Genomic DNA, 16,738 nt, shown 5'->3' on the forward strand with positions numbered 1-16,738 from the left:
TCTTCCATTGCATGTATAATTTATGGAAAGAAGAATTTTCCTTAGCCATTTTTAACAATTTGTGTGGCAGTACGATTAACATATTGTATAGATAAAAATACCAAGAAAATAAATTCAGCATAAAACTGGAAAAAAGGAAACCAATTAAGAATCAATAGTTCGCCGACAATACTATGAATAGCAAAATGTGGAGTTAAATACCTTCTTCATTTTCATCAAAGTCGTCAAGTTGTGCATCTTCAGAGCTTGAAGAGCTTTCATCTAACGTTTCTTCTACCCTATCATCTTTCCGTTTCTCCTCCTCCTCCTCCTCCTTTGTATCGACTTAGCATTAATTCAGAGATAGACTTGAGGTCACTTACATGTTAATAAAAATAGCATTCCAGTGAGAATACATGCAATCAGAAACAGTTTTACTACATTATCATTACATCGGGATTAGTAGAAGGAGATTTAAAAAAAGTATAGCGTGTACACAATACCCCTTGCATAAATTTGTTACACTGGTATACAGTAATTGCATTTACAGAATTATTTGTATAAATAAATATAGTAGTTATATTTTTTGAAATACTTTAAAATACTGCGGTAAATATGGTATCTAGACCTTGTCACTTTGAAGGTAGCCTTTGACCTTCTTTGGCCACTTAAATATGACATGGTACGTCATAATTGACCCTAAATGACCTTCAACATTGTGACACAATCAAAAGGGTTAACACTGGACTAATTAAAACAATTTCTGATATAAAACTGTTCTGATTAGAAGAAAAATGCATGCAAATGGGTAAAAATGTATTTTCTGTGAAACTTTTATTGACATTACATTAAAATGGGAAAGAATCGACCTCTGTGCTTAAAGTAAGTGATCAATTAATTTCTTATCGAAAATAATGGTATTTTAGCAAAATTGTTTATCTCCAAATGAAATAACAAAATATGTCAATGATTTCCAAAGCTGATGAATATTTCCAGAAAAAATAAGCTTTCTCATTACTTTCAATATTATAATACACAAAGAAAATGTCTTGGAAAAATTATCAATCACGACAAAAATCAGAATGTTGAAAAATCCCGAAATGAGTAAGCACGAAGGTCAATTCCTTGGGAGGGGGTATTGTAAATATAATATACTCTGAATCAATAACTTACGATAACTTAGTTACTTTCATGCAATAATTATCATCAGTGGAGATTTCAAGAACATATACATACATTACATGTAAACAATATTTGAATGAATTAAAACAAACTAAAGAAAACATGTACTTTTAGCGTCTTGTTTTTAAAATAAACCAAAGCGTATCAGAATACCTGGAAAGGAATAAGACATTTTGTTAAAACAAAACTCAAGCATGCAAACAATAATTCACATGAAAAAGCCATGAAAATAAAGCTTGTGGAATGCAACAAAATCTGAAAATGGAAATAGTGAGAAGAAATGAGAAGTAGGTGCCCTAATTGGTGGTTTAAATAATGGAGGTAAACGACTTAATTGAGAAAAAACTAGAAACTGTAAAAAAATACTAGTTGTTCGAATCCTAGTACCTCTGACGTTAGTGCTATCACAGACGTTTTGGAAGGCTGACATGTCCGGCGAGGAATTATGTCTCATCCGACCGTCCAGTGGATTGGGATCCAAGGACAGCTCATACGATAGAGAACGTTCTTTGAACTCTTTGGGATGCAGTAGAGGCGATGCAGGGATGTCTTTGTCGCAGACTAGCTTGTCGAGACCCTCCTCAACAGTGATATATATAGGACAAGGACGAGACGTAAATGAAGGCATCTCGCCAGTAACTAAGCTAGATACACTGTGAGGAACAATACTTTCTACGCGATCTACAAATGCCGACGAATCTAAATCTGGGGTAGGGGGAGGTAACTCACCTAAATCTTCCTCTGATTTTCCTTCTTCTTTAGCATAAAGTTGTTCATAACTAGAAGCAAGTTCAGTTGATTGTAAATGCGATGGGGATTGTTTCGTGTGTCAAAACGGTCGCCTATTTCTAATTCGCTTGCATCCATGGACAGACGATTTTTCTCCGGGTCCAACGGTACAGCGTCATAGACATTTTCATAGCTTGATGATATATAACGGTTTTGAGATGAAGCTAATTTCTGGACTTGCATTGCCATAGGAGCCATTTCAGATATAGCTTTATTATCTGCAGTTAGTTCTGAATCCCTCATGTCACTAGATGCGGTATATCCCTCTGGCAAATCCTCCGTAATGCGAAGTTCGTTTTCATCGATTTCCTCATCTTCAGCCGTACCTATACGGATCACCAAGGGATTCATCTAAATAACCCTCAAGTTACACGACTTTTATAAATGATAATTTCCAACCTAACTCCAGAAATTGTTAGAAATGTTTGAAGATTAATCTCAAAATGATAGACCCTAAAATCAATATCCAAATATGAAAATCTTTGATTTTACATTAGGGATGAATTCCATTATTTTACATACATGTATAAATAAATATTTTTATACGGATTTCATACATTATTTGTTACATTAGGAAGTGTATACAATATTGTTATTCGTTTTATTAAGTTAAAATAATGAAATAAGATAAACTTACATTGAAACAATAATTTATGTATATATTTAGAAATATATTTTTCAAGTATCAATTTCCTTGAGATGGCATGTTAGCTACTATGGCAAATTTCATTCCGTGTGTATATAACGCACTCAACTAGCATTGGTCACAAATCTAGATGTGCTTCAACGACATGCACTATTTATATTCCATGGTTAGATCTATCTACTCACTGAGTTCAAGTACTATCCCAATTCATTCCATTCCCATTTTAGTGTAAGGAACTTGATTCTCAGAAACTGAATATGCAAAAAGAGTGATGAATGGAAACATAATGATAAAATGCAAAATAAAAAAAAAAAAACTTAAAACAGATTTACGTGTACATTGTGAGTTATCTACCTTGGTCATGCAGTTGCTTCCCTTGTTGGTCCTCTGTGATATCCATCTCCACCTGCAAAACCTCGTCTTGGTCTACTAGGCCAAGAACTCGGTTAAGTGTGTCCTGATCCTGGGAAGTGATAAGTGTAAATTCCGATGGAGATGGTGGATATTCCAGTGGTTTGGACTCCAATGAGTTTAAAGCATCCTCTTCCTCGTCACAACTGGACATATCATCATCGTGGTCCTGACCAACAGTGACCTCCCCTCTCACTTGATCATCCACAAACACCTGTTGAGTGTTAATCCCTGCTTCCTCCTGCATATTTGCGTTGACATGATAATCATCTACATTTTCCTCCTCCTGAAATGTTTCCTCGCGACTATGAGACATAATTGTTTGTTCAATGAAAATCTGTTGAGATATGTCAGTTGACATTCTACCCTCAGGCTCTTCCCTTTCCTCCATATCCATAGCGATTTCCTCAACATGGGTATTCTCGTCGATATCAGTATCAGTTTCAAGAGTATACGAGCTTGGTGAAAGAGGTCGCTCATCTGTACTCTTAGGTGTATCTGTACCATGCTCGCTTGAAGCTATTGTGGATGTAAATGCTTTTGATTCCATCAGAAATGATGAGGATTTCACTGTAGACTCCTCGTGACTTGATTGGATGATTTGTTCTGAAGTGTGTTCCGATTTAGTAACCTGTTCTACTTTTGATTCTGACCTAATGATTTCATCTAATTCCTCTTGTTCACGCCTAATTTCATGTTCAAATTCATCAACTTGTGCTGTTGAGAGCTTTCGGGAAATAACAAGATCGTCTGTGCTTTCTGACGATTCCTGTGCATGGTCCTCTGTTTCATCCTCTGCTGGCTCAGCCCCCATTTCGTCTTGAGCCATTGCATCTTCATGAGGACCATTGAGAAGGTCATCTGGTTGTGATGATCCCTGTGAGAATCCAGTGGTGGGATCAAAAATGTGATCAGGGAATTGAGTTTCATGTTGAAGAGAACGGTCTCCACTTTTATGTTCCTTTTCGAACAAATCACCAGTACGTGTGATGCAGATGAATTCCTCCGTTCTATCTATGAATCCTTCCTCGATGCCAAGCCCGGCATCAGAATCAGATTCTGAGGGAGACCTGTCCCTTTGAGTTACTTTTTCTATTTCCGTGTCTACTAGCTGCTCGGTGTCTTTTGAATCTGGAGGCTCAAAATCAGAGACATGTACGGATTTTTCGTCATCTATTGGCTGTTTATATTCAATGGAGTCGGACATTTTCTCTACTTTTGATTCTGATCGATCTATTGCCTGTTCTTCCTGGAGAAATGCATCAAATTCCTCCTCTTGTGTTGTTGTCTTTACTGGTTCCTCCTGTTGCAGTAGCTCATGCGTTTCCTCCTGTTTTGATATCTCTTTTGAATCTTGTTTGATTATCTCCCTTACTTTTTCCTCGCGGAATTCCTTTCGATCTACTTGCATTTCATCCATATCATCTAAATCATCAGTCTGTTTATCGTCAGTTTCTTTCGAAATATCATCTATATATTGTTTCTCCTTTGTGATCCTTAAAATGTCTTCATCTTTTAGCTCTGCTATTGGCTGGCCATCCTTATCAAGGATTTCTGTAATTGTGTATGTGCGTTCTGTCGTGGTGTGTTCACGGATAATCTCCGTATGCAAGTCACCTTCTTGCTTTTCCTCAGTGTATACAGTGGTTGTCGTGGTTTCTACAACCCCATCGTCTACCTCATCATCCCCCTCAATCACCTCAATGACTTCAGCAGTGACCTCCTGTATACTGAGATTTATCCTCATGACCTTCGACCTCATCAATGTCTGGGTATTCCTCATCTGATGGAGATTGTTTTCTTATTTCCACTTGATGATGCGGAAAGAATGGCTTCTCTTCTTGCTTAACCTCCTGTATTTCCTCTACGTCCTTATAGATGTGAGTGTGTCTTCGTCATCTTCCATATAAGGATGTTGCTCATAATGCCGGTCCTCGTGGTAAAGATGTTGATCATGTTGTTCATCATCATCATCTGTTTCCTGAGGTGTGAATTCCTGGTATGACGTTGGTTTTTGCGGCTCTGGTTCTTGTATGTCAGAGATTGGTCGAAAATCATCTTTAGATGATTCTATTTCCTGTTTGTCTTCATCATCATCATAAAAGGCTGCAGATGTCTCCTTTACTGGCGATCGTTCACTTTCTTTGAAAACATCGGCATCTTTATCGTAACTTTCGCGACGATCTTTATCAAAAGAATCCTGTGATACAGATATTCTAACAGGTTTTTCTACCAGGTCTTCATCAGACAATGAGGAACACACATCAGGCATCACCTGTTGGGCAGGCTTATAAAGCTCATCATCTGTTTTCTCTGGCATGTGTTCTGCTTGGGGTGATCTCCTATCCTCAACATAGGGTTCATCTGTAGCGTCTTTTTCGTCATGATCGGGAATGTCCTCGTCAGATACGAACTCCTCCTCTGAATCCATATCATCTTTTAGTTCTTCCCCTTCATCATCCGAGTCCATAATATCATCCTTGATTTCCTCTAGAGATTCAATGAGAGCCGCACTCTCCTCTTTCAGTGCCTTTTCTTCTTTCGCAATTTCAATTTCAAGACTTTCAAATTCCTTTTGTTCATGGTCTGATAAATCGGCGTCATCCTCGCCCTGTTTTGTCTCTGCTATAAATTCATCTAAATCATCTTTTTCTTCCTCTTCTTCATCTCTTAAAGCTTCTCCGTCAAACTTTCCAGCAGGGACATGATCCAAATCTTGAACTCCTGATTCTTGCAATGCATTTTTTTCTTGGGCTCCAAACATAGTCGTTTGTTCCGGCTGTTCAAATTTGTCATCATGAACTTGATCAAGTTGTTCATATCTGTCATCCTGAATATGTTCAGGTTGTTGGAATGTGTCATCCTGAATTTGCTCATCTTGTTCATGTTTGTAATCCTGAATTTGTTCAGGTTGATCATATTTATCGTCCAGAACTTGTTCATCCTGGTTTTGTTCAGGTTGTTGGAATGTGTCATCCTGAATTTGCTCATCCTGTTCATATTTGTAATCCTGAATTTGTTCAGGTTGTTCATATTTATCGTCCAGAACTTGTTCATCCTGAATTTGTTCAGGTTGTTGGAATGTGTCATCCTGAATTTGCTCATCCTGTTCATATTTGTCATCCTGAATTTGTTCAGGTTGTTCATATTTGACGTCCAGAACTTGTTCATCCTGTACATAATTGATGTCCTGAATTTGCTCAGGTTGTTCGTATTTGTCATCCTGAATTTGTTCATCCTGTTCATATTTGTAATCCTGAATTTGCTCAGGTTGTTCATATTTGTCGTCCAGAACCTGTTCATTCTGTTCAGATTTGAAATCCTGAATTTGCTCAGGTTGTTCGTGTTTGTCATCCTGAATTTGTTTATTCTGTTCATATTGTTCATCCTGAATTTGTGCAGCCTGTTCATATTTGTCGTCCTGTTCATATTTGTCACCCTGAATTTGTTCAGGTTGTTCATATTTGTAATCCTGGATTTGTTCAGCCAATTCATTTTTGTCGTCCTGAATTTGTTCAGCCAGTTCATATTTGTCGTCCTGTTCATATTTGTCTCCCTGAATTTGTTCAGTTTGTTCATATTTGTCGTCCAGAACCTTTTCATTCTGTTCAGATTTGAAATTTTGAATTTGTTCAGGTTGTTCGTGTTTGTCATCTTGAATTTGTTCATCCTGTTCATATTTGTCGTCCTGATCATATTTGTCATCCTGAATTTGTTCAGGTTGTTCCGATTTGTAATCCTGAATTTTCTCATCCTGTTCATAATTGTCGTCCAGAACTTGTTCATCTTGTTCATATTTGTCATCCTGAACATGTTCGGGTTGTTCATGTTTATCATCCTGAATTTGCTCATCCTGTTCATAATTGTCGTCCAGAACTTGTTCATCTTGTTCATATTTGTCATCCTGAACATGTTCAGGTTGTTCATGTTTATCATCCTGAATTTGCTCATCCTGTTCATATTTGTTATCATGTTTGTCATCCTGAATTTGCTCCGGTTGTTTATCTTCACTCTCATGAACTTCATCAAGTTGTTCACTTTTGTCAACCGTTACTGATTGCTCGTGGGTTTCTTCAGAAAGCTGTTCATCATAAATATTACTACCTGCGAAATCCTGCATATCCACTTGTCTTGTAGAGACAACAACCTGTATTTCATCCTCGCTTTCTTCCTCAGAATCCTGTGCACATTCTTCATCTCCCTCCGACTCCGAGGAGAATTCATGGTCGTCGTATAGTGGAGGTGGAGGAGGGGCAGTAAAAATACTGGCGGGCACTGCCTCGTCACGCTTTAAATCTGTTGACACAATCATTTCTTCCACTTCAATTTCTTGATCAGGAGAAGTTTGAAGTTCATCAGTATGGATTTGGGGTACTTCATCAAGATTTTCAGAGATATGTTCCAGCTCCGCAGCTTTTTCAGCAGGGATAAACTGTGTCTCATGAACATCATCTGTAATGATTTCAAGAGGAGAGACAGCCTCTACTTGATCATGAATGGTTTTTATCTCTTTTGCTTCCAAAAATAAATCCTGGTCTGGTTTCTTGTTTTCTTTATCTTCATCTTCAAGTGTTTCCGCTGTGGGATGTTCAGAAACAGTTTCTACATGTTCAATTAAACCTACATTACTGTACACAGTTGTTTCCTCTCTGGTAGCTACATGAATTTCCTTAACGGGTTCTACATTCTCTTTATCCTCTAAATCGTCTTTTAAACTATCTACAGATTCTCTACTTTCCGACATAATTGGTTTGATTTCAGTGGTCTCCTCAAAGGTAAAAGCCTCCTGTTTTACTGTAGTAAAGAGTTCCGTGTGCTCGATACTCTCCTGTTTGACATCCTGTTCCTGTTGAATAACCTGAACTGTTACAGCTTCAGGTTCTTCCTCGTGATCAGATTTAGTCTGAGCAAAATCTTGGGATTGATATTCCTCCCATGACATCACGCATTCAGACTCATATTCCTCCTCGTCGTCCTCCTCCTGTATTTCCTCAACTTTTGTTGTTACTTCAGTACTTTTTGTAGCCTCCACAACTATTTCCTGTTCTAAGAACGATGCAATTTCTTTGTTTACATTATTTTGGATTTGTTCGGACATCATTTCATCTGTTTGTATGGTTTCTACCTTTTCCTCGTCAATTTTATCCTCCGCCGCGAATGACATCTCCTCTGTTGAAGCTTTGACGACAACTTCCTGTTCGAAAAACGAGGCATATTCCTGTGGAAGTTTTGGGACTTCCTGATCAGTTTCTTTATCTATGTTACTTTCCCTAATTTCCTCAAGTTGTTCATCAGGGATGACTGTAAAAGATTCGGAACCCATAACAAGATCTGACTCTTGCACCTGGAAAAGTTCCGTTTTTTGAGTTGCCGACTGTTGTTGCTCAACCGAAACATATTCTTGTTCGACATCTTTAGTGATTTCACTAGCTGTCTGAAGTGTCTGTTCCCTTTCCTCTGCCTTCAGACTCTGTTCAAGCCTGTCTTGCTTGAATTCAATAGGACTTTCAATTTCACTTCTGTCTGAGCCATTGTCGGCGATTTCTATCGTATCTCCAGCTGAAGAATCGCTTAGATCAGCTAGTTCATCCTCCTCCTCGTCCTGGAGGCCAATTCTCTCTTCCTGCAATGGGGAAACCATTTCTTTGTGGTCATCCACATCCATTGGCTGATCAGGTGTCCTATATAAATGTTCTTTATAACTCTCCTGTATGATATGTCCATTTTGTTTAGTCTCGACACTATCAGTTTTTGTAAATGAGAAATCTTGATAAGACTTTTGTTCCGTTTGAAAAGTTTGGGACTTTTCATGGGTTTCCTCATGTATTTGCTCAACACTATGTTGGGTTTGGTTGTCTTCAGTTGTTCTTTCAATGATATGTTCTTCTGTTTTTATTACTTTCTGAAAGTGTGGTTCTTCCAAGGATTCTTCCGTCAGTGATGCGTCCTGTTCATGAGGAGATGGAAGACTAAATGGGACAGCTTCTTCCTCATATTCTTCTATTTCATCCTTGTCAACAACTTCCCAATCATCCTCATCTTCTTCCTCCTCTTCTGCAGCAACAGCAGCATTTGGCCCAGCCTCTTGGGTTCTAAAGTTTTCAGTTTCTTTCTGTTCATAAATGAATTCATCTTCTGATGGTTTTGTATCTGTCACTGAACCATTATCTGAAACACTATCCCTACGGACTTCCTGACGAATTTTTTCAATTTTCGTTTCCATTTTATGAACGATGTTTGCCACTGGTTTAATGCTACGCATAATTGGAGGAGGAAGATCCTCTTCCTCAGATGAACATGATCCATCTAAGGTCTGTTGTCTCTTAATTTCTATAGCTTCAAATGGTTCATAAGACCTTTGTAGGCATTCACCACTCTCTTGGACAGTTTTGAACTCGGGTTCCATAACTGTCTCCACGAAAGTTGATGCTGAAGATGTTCGTTCTTTGGAAGATTCAAAAGTCTTGGTCGAAACTTTCTCCCTTGAAACCGTTTCCATAGATACAACTTCTTCCAAAGATTGTGCCATTACACTTGTCTCTTCAGCATAACTAGTTGCAACTTCCTCTTTTAATGAAATCTCCTCGGCGGACGCAGTACTCTCTGTGAACCTCTCAGTGGTGACCGTTGTTGATTCCTTGGATCCAGGTTCAAATTTTTGAACAATTTCAGCCACACTGCGACGCTTGTCAGATGACTCTACATCTACATCTACACTACGAGCTGATTAACCATCCACCAAAGTTCCCCACAATGCAGCATTAAAAGACAAGGGAGGTAACACATGTTAGTGAATTAGTAAACCTATGGAAGTGATAGTTATCTCCCCTAGTAATAGAAAACTAAAAGAGAGTTGTCTTTTCTTTCTGAAAAAGCCAGTTACCTTACACAAGCTGGTCTGGCCTTCCTGTTAGCTTGTAAAAAGTCTTTGATTAATAGTGATTACTGGAAACTGAAAAATAGGTAGGGCTAACGAAAAGACCTATTATTTCTGGACTGGGATACAACTCAGCTAAAAATCAAACAATGTTAATATTTCATATTTTCACTGCAAACTATGTAACTTCTGAAACTCAAGACAAGTACATGCAAAACAGTTTTAAGTATTAGATTACGAATGGCATGACTGAAACAGAACGTCAGTGAGTATTTTAATACTAAAATGTTAGTTTTGAACGCTATAGTGTTACACTAATGAAGTCACACAATATATAGATGCACCTTAACTGATATTTACAGTAAAGTTACACTAAAATGCTGTTTAATTAATACAAGGTGAAAAACCAAATACAGCTGAACCTTGTCATTTTGAAGAAACCTCAACTTATCTTAGTGTTACTGCCTAGCAAGTTCAAATAATCAGTCTGAACCAAGACCAACAAAATACTTCAATTATATTGGATCTATCTTTGTGTTCAAGATATTACAAGATTCAGCTGTATTTCTTTGTGTAATTCTGGTAGATATTCTACTGTCATTGGCATAAACACTGTATACTGGTGTAACATTGATCTTACTCTACAGTACTAATATTTCAGCTACACTATTGACATTGACATTGACATTGTGTAGTAACTTAATACACCTGTGTTACATCAACATACATTGTTTATATTACACTGGTAACACTGGTATTACACTTAAACATTGGTGTTATCACTAACTACACTGAAAATATGCTGGCATTACACTTATCTACACTGAATTCAAAATACAGGTATACTTCTGTTACACATCCAATATGAAACACAACACAGACATCGGGCTACATATGGAGACGCTGGGCTGTTAAACTAATAAACAATTTTAAATGATACAAAGTTATATATTTTAAACTTCATTCATACGGGTGCTTCATTCCTCCCCTTAAAATGCAAAACAAACATCATGTTATAATCTCCGCTATATTAATCATGAGTATTAGGACTAAACAAGGTGTTATATATGGTAATAAAAGTGTTCCACCATATGAGATACTTTAGCGACAGATCTGCAGCTGTTTTCCGGTGAGATAAGAAGGCTAGCGGTCAAGACTTCAGCCAGACCTCTCCCTGGTCAATCCTGTCCAATATGTTCCCTACCTCCAGAGGATCAAACTTTCAAAGCTACAAAAAGCCACGGAGAAATCCTCTACATAATATTGTACACCCTTTATCACACTGTACTCAGAACCTAACACCTTGTTTAGTAAATGAAAAACGCACAAATCAACTTCCTGTCATATGGTCTCCACCATCTAATAAAGTCCATTTCATTTTCTTTTTTGAATTTATCGAACAATAATGACCTTGAACTTTTCAACTGTACCATATCTTTCACCTTTGTTAGATTTCCAGCATATTTTAAAAAAGATTGTGGAATAATCGTGAAACATTTTCCATCAGTGTCGTTTTCTTAGAATTATCTTCTATAGTAAGCTGGCACTGATTATTTAGTAACCTCATCATCAAAATTGTGTGAAAAATAAACAATTTTCTCCTTGAAAAAGATGAGGTAACATCTAAATACCAACGTCCAAGGGAGGTAACTCTAGATCACAAAAGAATAATTAGCATTTAGGCGTGGACTTTGTGAAATGGCGGCGACTATGGCAGTGTTGAGTGTATGTTACAGGACATGCCGGGGAACACTGGGATACACGCTATAACAGGCGCTGAAACAGAGTGAGTGGCTAGGGTAACATGTTTTAACTAGAGTGCCGAAGTAATGTTCCTGCTGCGGGCTTATAAACAAGATGGCTACCTGTATCGTCTTCAGGGTAGGCACTGTCTTGGAACGCTGAATCTTCTTCTATACAGAAAGAGAGTATTACATATATAATATGGCAAAAAAAGTGAGAAATCAATGCAGGTGATTGCTGAAATTAAGAAATGCAATGAAACATTTTTATCTAAATGATGAGGATTTCTGTGAATGAAAATATCTTAAATTCTCAATTTGTTCCTCAACAAATGAAGCTTATAGCTAGCTAAGAACAGTTCTTGTATGTTACAATTAACTATGACTAGACAAATGAAACCATCAAGACATATAACAGACTATGTATATTTTTAGTTTCTTCAAAATCAACTTTTAACTATACGTTAAACAGATGTACAATATTTATATTCTATCACAGAAAGCTACCAAAACTAAATTCACATTGTGGTCATTACATGATAAATACATGCTTTACAAACAATTTGAAAGGAAAATATTTATGAAATTGTAGCATGCTTATGCTAGCTATTACGAACTCAATAATGCCGTATTGCAAATAAGTACATCTTCTAGTACAAACTTAATTTTTCAAACTCGTGCAATGCTTTTATCATATTAAAATATGTCAATATCCAGGTTACCTAAAATTGTTAATTTTTCAGGAAATTTTTATCACCAATGAAACTAGAATTTCATCCAGGTGAATTAATATTCGTCAATTCAGCTAGCATAACCTTTTTAATATAAAAAAAATCAAAGATAATATCTCAAGTTATCCCTCTAGAATACAATGTTGCGGAGGATTTTTGATAACCAATTTTAATCATTTTTCATCAGGTTTTTTCTCCAAAGTATGCTGGTTTTAATTTATGTTGGCAGATACAAATTCATTATCCTTTAATAAAAAATAATTCTTTTCCTGCTATTTGTCCCTTTAGTTCATGTACCTTTCTCGCTCTTTATAAAATCGTATAAATATTTTCCTCGTAAGGAAACATGAATCCATCTGAATTACGACACTGAATCAACTTCACCAATACAATACAAAACTTGTGGAATCATGAGGGTTAGATATATATATCGTATATATGAGGTCCATCAATACAGTACCACTGGTCCACACACTATATATATATACACACACAAGTTGTCAGATATATAGACAATGAGGAGATGACTAGAACTCCCTGTGAAGCAGAAAATAAACAGTGAAATCTAACTCAGAACAAATCTGTGATATTCCTGAAAACACCTCAAGTGATCCCAAGACCAGAGGGTCTACACCACGGAAAGACAGGAATAGAAATGATAAGCACAAATACCATCCCCTCCTATCGAATAATAGAAACCTTGTGTAATGTGACAGACCTTAACTTAAAACTAGAAATGTGTGTAAACATAAAGTCCCCTGCCTTCGTATGATACCGTAAAGGACATGACATGACGGGAGGGGAGAAGACGGCATGGACATGGACAACACTTTATGCAAATCCGGTGCTTGTAATTAGACTATATATTGGTCTAGGGAGAGTTACTATGACCCTGTGCTGTAATGACTGTACATACAGGGAGACATATATTGGGAGTTACAAGACCCTGTGTTTCTATTGATTTAGATAATGGACCAGGAAGAGCTATGTTCGACCAGTGAGACTTACCAATATCCTGTGTTTCTATGGTTATAGATACTGAGAAGATATATAGTTTCAGTGAGAGTTACAAGACCCTGTGTTTCTATGGTTTTGATAATGGACCAGGGAGAGATATATTCGACCATTGAGAGTTACCAATACCCTGTGTTTCTATGGTTAAAGATACTGAGAAGATATATAGTTTCAGTAAGAGTTACCAATACCCTGTGTTTCTATGGTTATAGATTCTGAGAAGATATATAGTTTCAGTGAGAGTTACAAGACCCTGTGTTTCTATGGATTTAGATAATGGGAAGAGATATGTTCGACCAGTGAGATTTACCAATACCCTGTGTTTCTATGAATTTAGAATTTGGACTAGGAAGAGATATATTCTAACAGTGAGAGTTACCAATACCCTGTGTTTCTATGGTTAAAGATACTAGGAAAATATATAGTTTCAGTGAGAGTTACAAAGACCCTGTGTTACTATGGTTTTGATAATGGACCAGGGAGAGATTTATTCGACCATTGAGAGTTACCAATACCCTGTGTTTCAATGGCTTCTGATTTTGGATCAGGGAGAGATATATTCGACCAGTGAGAAATATCAATACCCTGTGTTTTTATGGCTTTAGATTTTGGACCAATGAGACATATATTGGGACAGTGAGAGTTACCAATACCCTGTGTTTCTATGGCTTTAGATTTTGGACCAAGGAGACATATATTGGGACAGTGAGAGTAACCAATACCCTGTGTTTCTATGGCTTTTGATATTGGACCAGGGACAGATATATTGGGTCAGTGAAAATTACCAATTGCAAATTAGGGCAAGGTACCAAAACCATATAACTGGGATTAAGATTAAGACTAATTCATGGGGAATAACATAGCAATTTCCAGAACACACTGTCAGAACTACGTACTATGATGCAATGACACTTTCAAGAGGACATAACAGTTGTGTCATACTCAGAACTAAATAGCCTGTTTTCGGGCCAATGAAGAGAGCATCATCCAGTATCATTTGGTCAAAACTCTAGCTGAAGCATGTCGCAAATCAAATCATTAAGACTAGCAAATCACAGTACACATCACCCAGTCGAATTATACTGACAATAGACAAACACTGAATCTAAAAGAATGTCACAACGGAAAACTATCATCCAAGATTGCAGCATCTAAAAAGATGTGGGCCATAGACATACAATATCTGCACAGTTTTGAACAGAAGATCTAGGACAGACAATATCAATGGATATACACACCAGCACAACAGTTCAGAGGCAGTGCCCATAAAGAGGAACTACAGAACACAGACACAAGATGGTGTCAAGAGTGATCTAACCTGTTTCACTTGTTTTAATCCCAAAATAGGAAACGTAATCGTCCTCATCTGTAGGAACACTATGGTCCTCTGTGATAGTTATAGTTGGTGTATCAGAGGACGTCTGCTCTGAGCTCACTGAAATATTCAAAATGGCAGATCTTGTGCACTTTAGGGGAATGTCTCAAAAACTTTTTTTTACCAGTAGCAAGTGTCTATGATAATTCTTTCAGAGGAATCTTTTCAAATGTGTTTTGGGGATAAGATCCCAAAAGGTTTTATTGCTTATTATCTTTTTAATGTCTACCATAACAAAGTAGAAGGTTTCAATAAGTTGTTAAAATACATGCTGTATACTAGAAGGAAACATCCTTCATATCTAACATCACAATATTACAGAATAAACCAAAAAATATGTATCATAACAAATATTATTTCACACAATCCATGTTAAAATATGCAACTAAAGCATAACAGAAATTATCGATATAAAAACAACGGCATGCAGATTGGCTAAATAACTACGGGATATAATTCTATATATTTCATACATGTCGATCATCAGCATGATTTACAAAGGGGCATAACTGTGTAACAGGGAAGAATTTAGAGGTCTGATTAGCATATTTCAAGTCTTTTGGCAAGTATTTTATCTATTATAGAAGGGTGAGCAATCAATATCTGTTAAAATTTATTTCAGCCAAAGTACTAAGGAATTCTGTTTACTTTTAATAGTATTATGTTCGCAATATTTGAAGCAATATATATATCAATGAATATGTTTTCTGGATATATCAAAAATCCGAAATATGCACGTACAATTTTCAAATTTGCTCCATCGCTGACAGAGCATAATCAATACACATCATTTGAAAAATAATTGATGTTTAATTGTGTATTTGTATGTCTAATTAACATAATAAATAATACAAAATAATCTATTTTGCTTTTGGCGCATGCGCAATTAGTACTTTATTTCATATAGGACAAAGTGCCACAGAATTTTTTTGGCATGCAATTAATTATTTTTGATATTTTATCTTGAAGTAAAATTAGAAGTTCAAACTTTTCAATGTTGGTAATGATGTAAAGTGAGTAACATTTCAAATTTGTAATTGCAGAAAAATACTAATTTGTCTGCTCCTGTTTTTGATAGAGAAAAATACGATTTGTCAGCGATGGAGCATCATTAAGCGTCTGCATAGCAAAAAGTTTGTTTCCATGAAATACGGCGCATATGTACTCATAAAATACCAACCACAAAATCATGTGGTTTCTTCACTAGGGTATCAAAAATCAAGCAATTATCATTTAATTATTGGAATTAACAGGAAACCTGCATAAATCTTCTATTAATATCTATAAAATAAACCTGCTTACAAATGCAGTACATCGCCATTATACATTTCAATAAACATGCTTGATTCATTTGCTCAAATTCTTCGATGTAGGCTATTGAATTTATAATATAATTTATATATTTAATTCTATATAGACTTTTACGGAGGACATTCGACTACATGCTGATTATCCTCATGTCATCAACAGCAGGCTCGTTACACTCATTCTTCTAATTAATATAGATTAGTTAACTTGGGAAATTATGAAAGACTCTAGCAAACACCACTCCAGAATGTTGCACGCTTGAGGCAATAGAAACGTAATAAGACTACCTCGGAAATCTGATTCACCGAAGACGGTGGGCTGGTGGGGATCGTACGTGACCTTTTTAACCTTCCGCTTAGTGAAGCCACTCTCTTCCAGCTCCTTCCACTCTGTTGTACATATACATCAAACATTTTTATGACCCAGTGATGTGTTGGGTTTTTTAGAGAACATTTCAAAATAATAGTTGTCTGTTTGGCATTGCTATTATGCTTAACAATACATATTGTCTGAAATATTGACAATCATAAACTTTTAAACTTAAGACACTATCATTCAAATTTTTTCCCCCGTCTTCTTTCTATCAAAAATTTTCTTATAAAAGTCAAAGTATACATTCTATCTTTTCATTCCCTAACTTTTTGCTTTTGTTTTCTTTTGTAAAGTTCTGATCTGTATTGACAG

The 16,738-nt window shown here is 36.5% G+C and overlaps 1 protein-coding gene across 1 annotated transcript in view; it reads right to left on the reverse strand.

Moving 5' to 3' along the window:
- LOC138324389 (uncharacterized) overlaps positions 1 to 16,738 on the reverse strand; it is a 182,988-nt gene that overhangs the window by 27,743 nt on the left and 138,507 nt on the right. The window contains 8 exon segments of the mRNA XM_069269457.1: positions 202 to 324; positions 1,549 to 1,987; positions 1,990 to 2,276; positions 2,951 to 4,785; positions 4,876 to 9,730; positions 11,750 to 11,797; positions 14,690 to 14,806; positions 16,342 to 16,443. Of these exon segments, the coding sequence (XP_069125558.1) occupies positions 202 to 324; positions 1,549 to 1,987; positions 1,990 to 2,276; positions 2,951 to 4,785; positions 4,876 to 9,730; positions 11,750 to 11,797; positions 14,690 to 14,806; positions 16,342 to 16,443 (7,806 nt within the window).

Source organism: Argopecten irradians, chromosome 5, assembly GCF_041381155.1.
Source record: "Argopecten irradians isolate NY chromosome 5, Ai_NY, whole genome shotgun sequence".
Taxonomy (NCBI): Eukaryota; Metazoa; Mollusca; class Bivalvia; order Pectinida; family Pectinidae; genus Argopecten; species Argopecten irradians.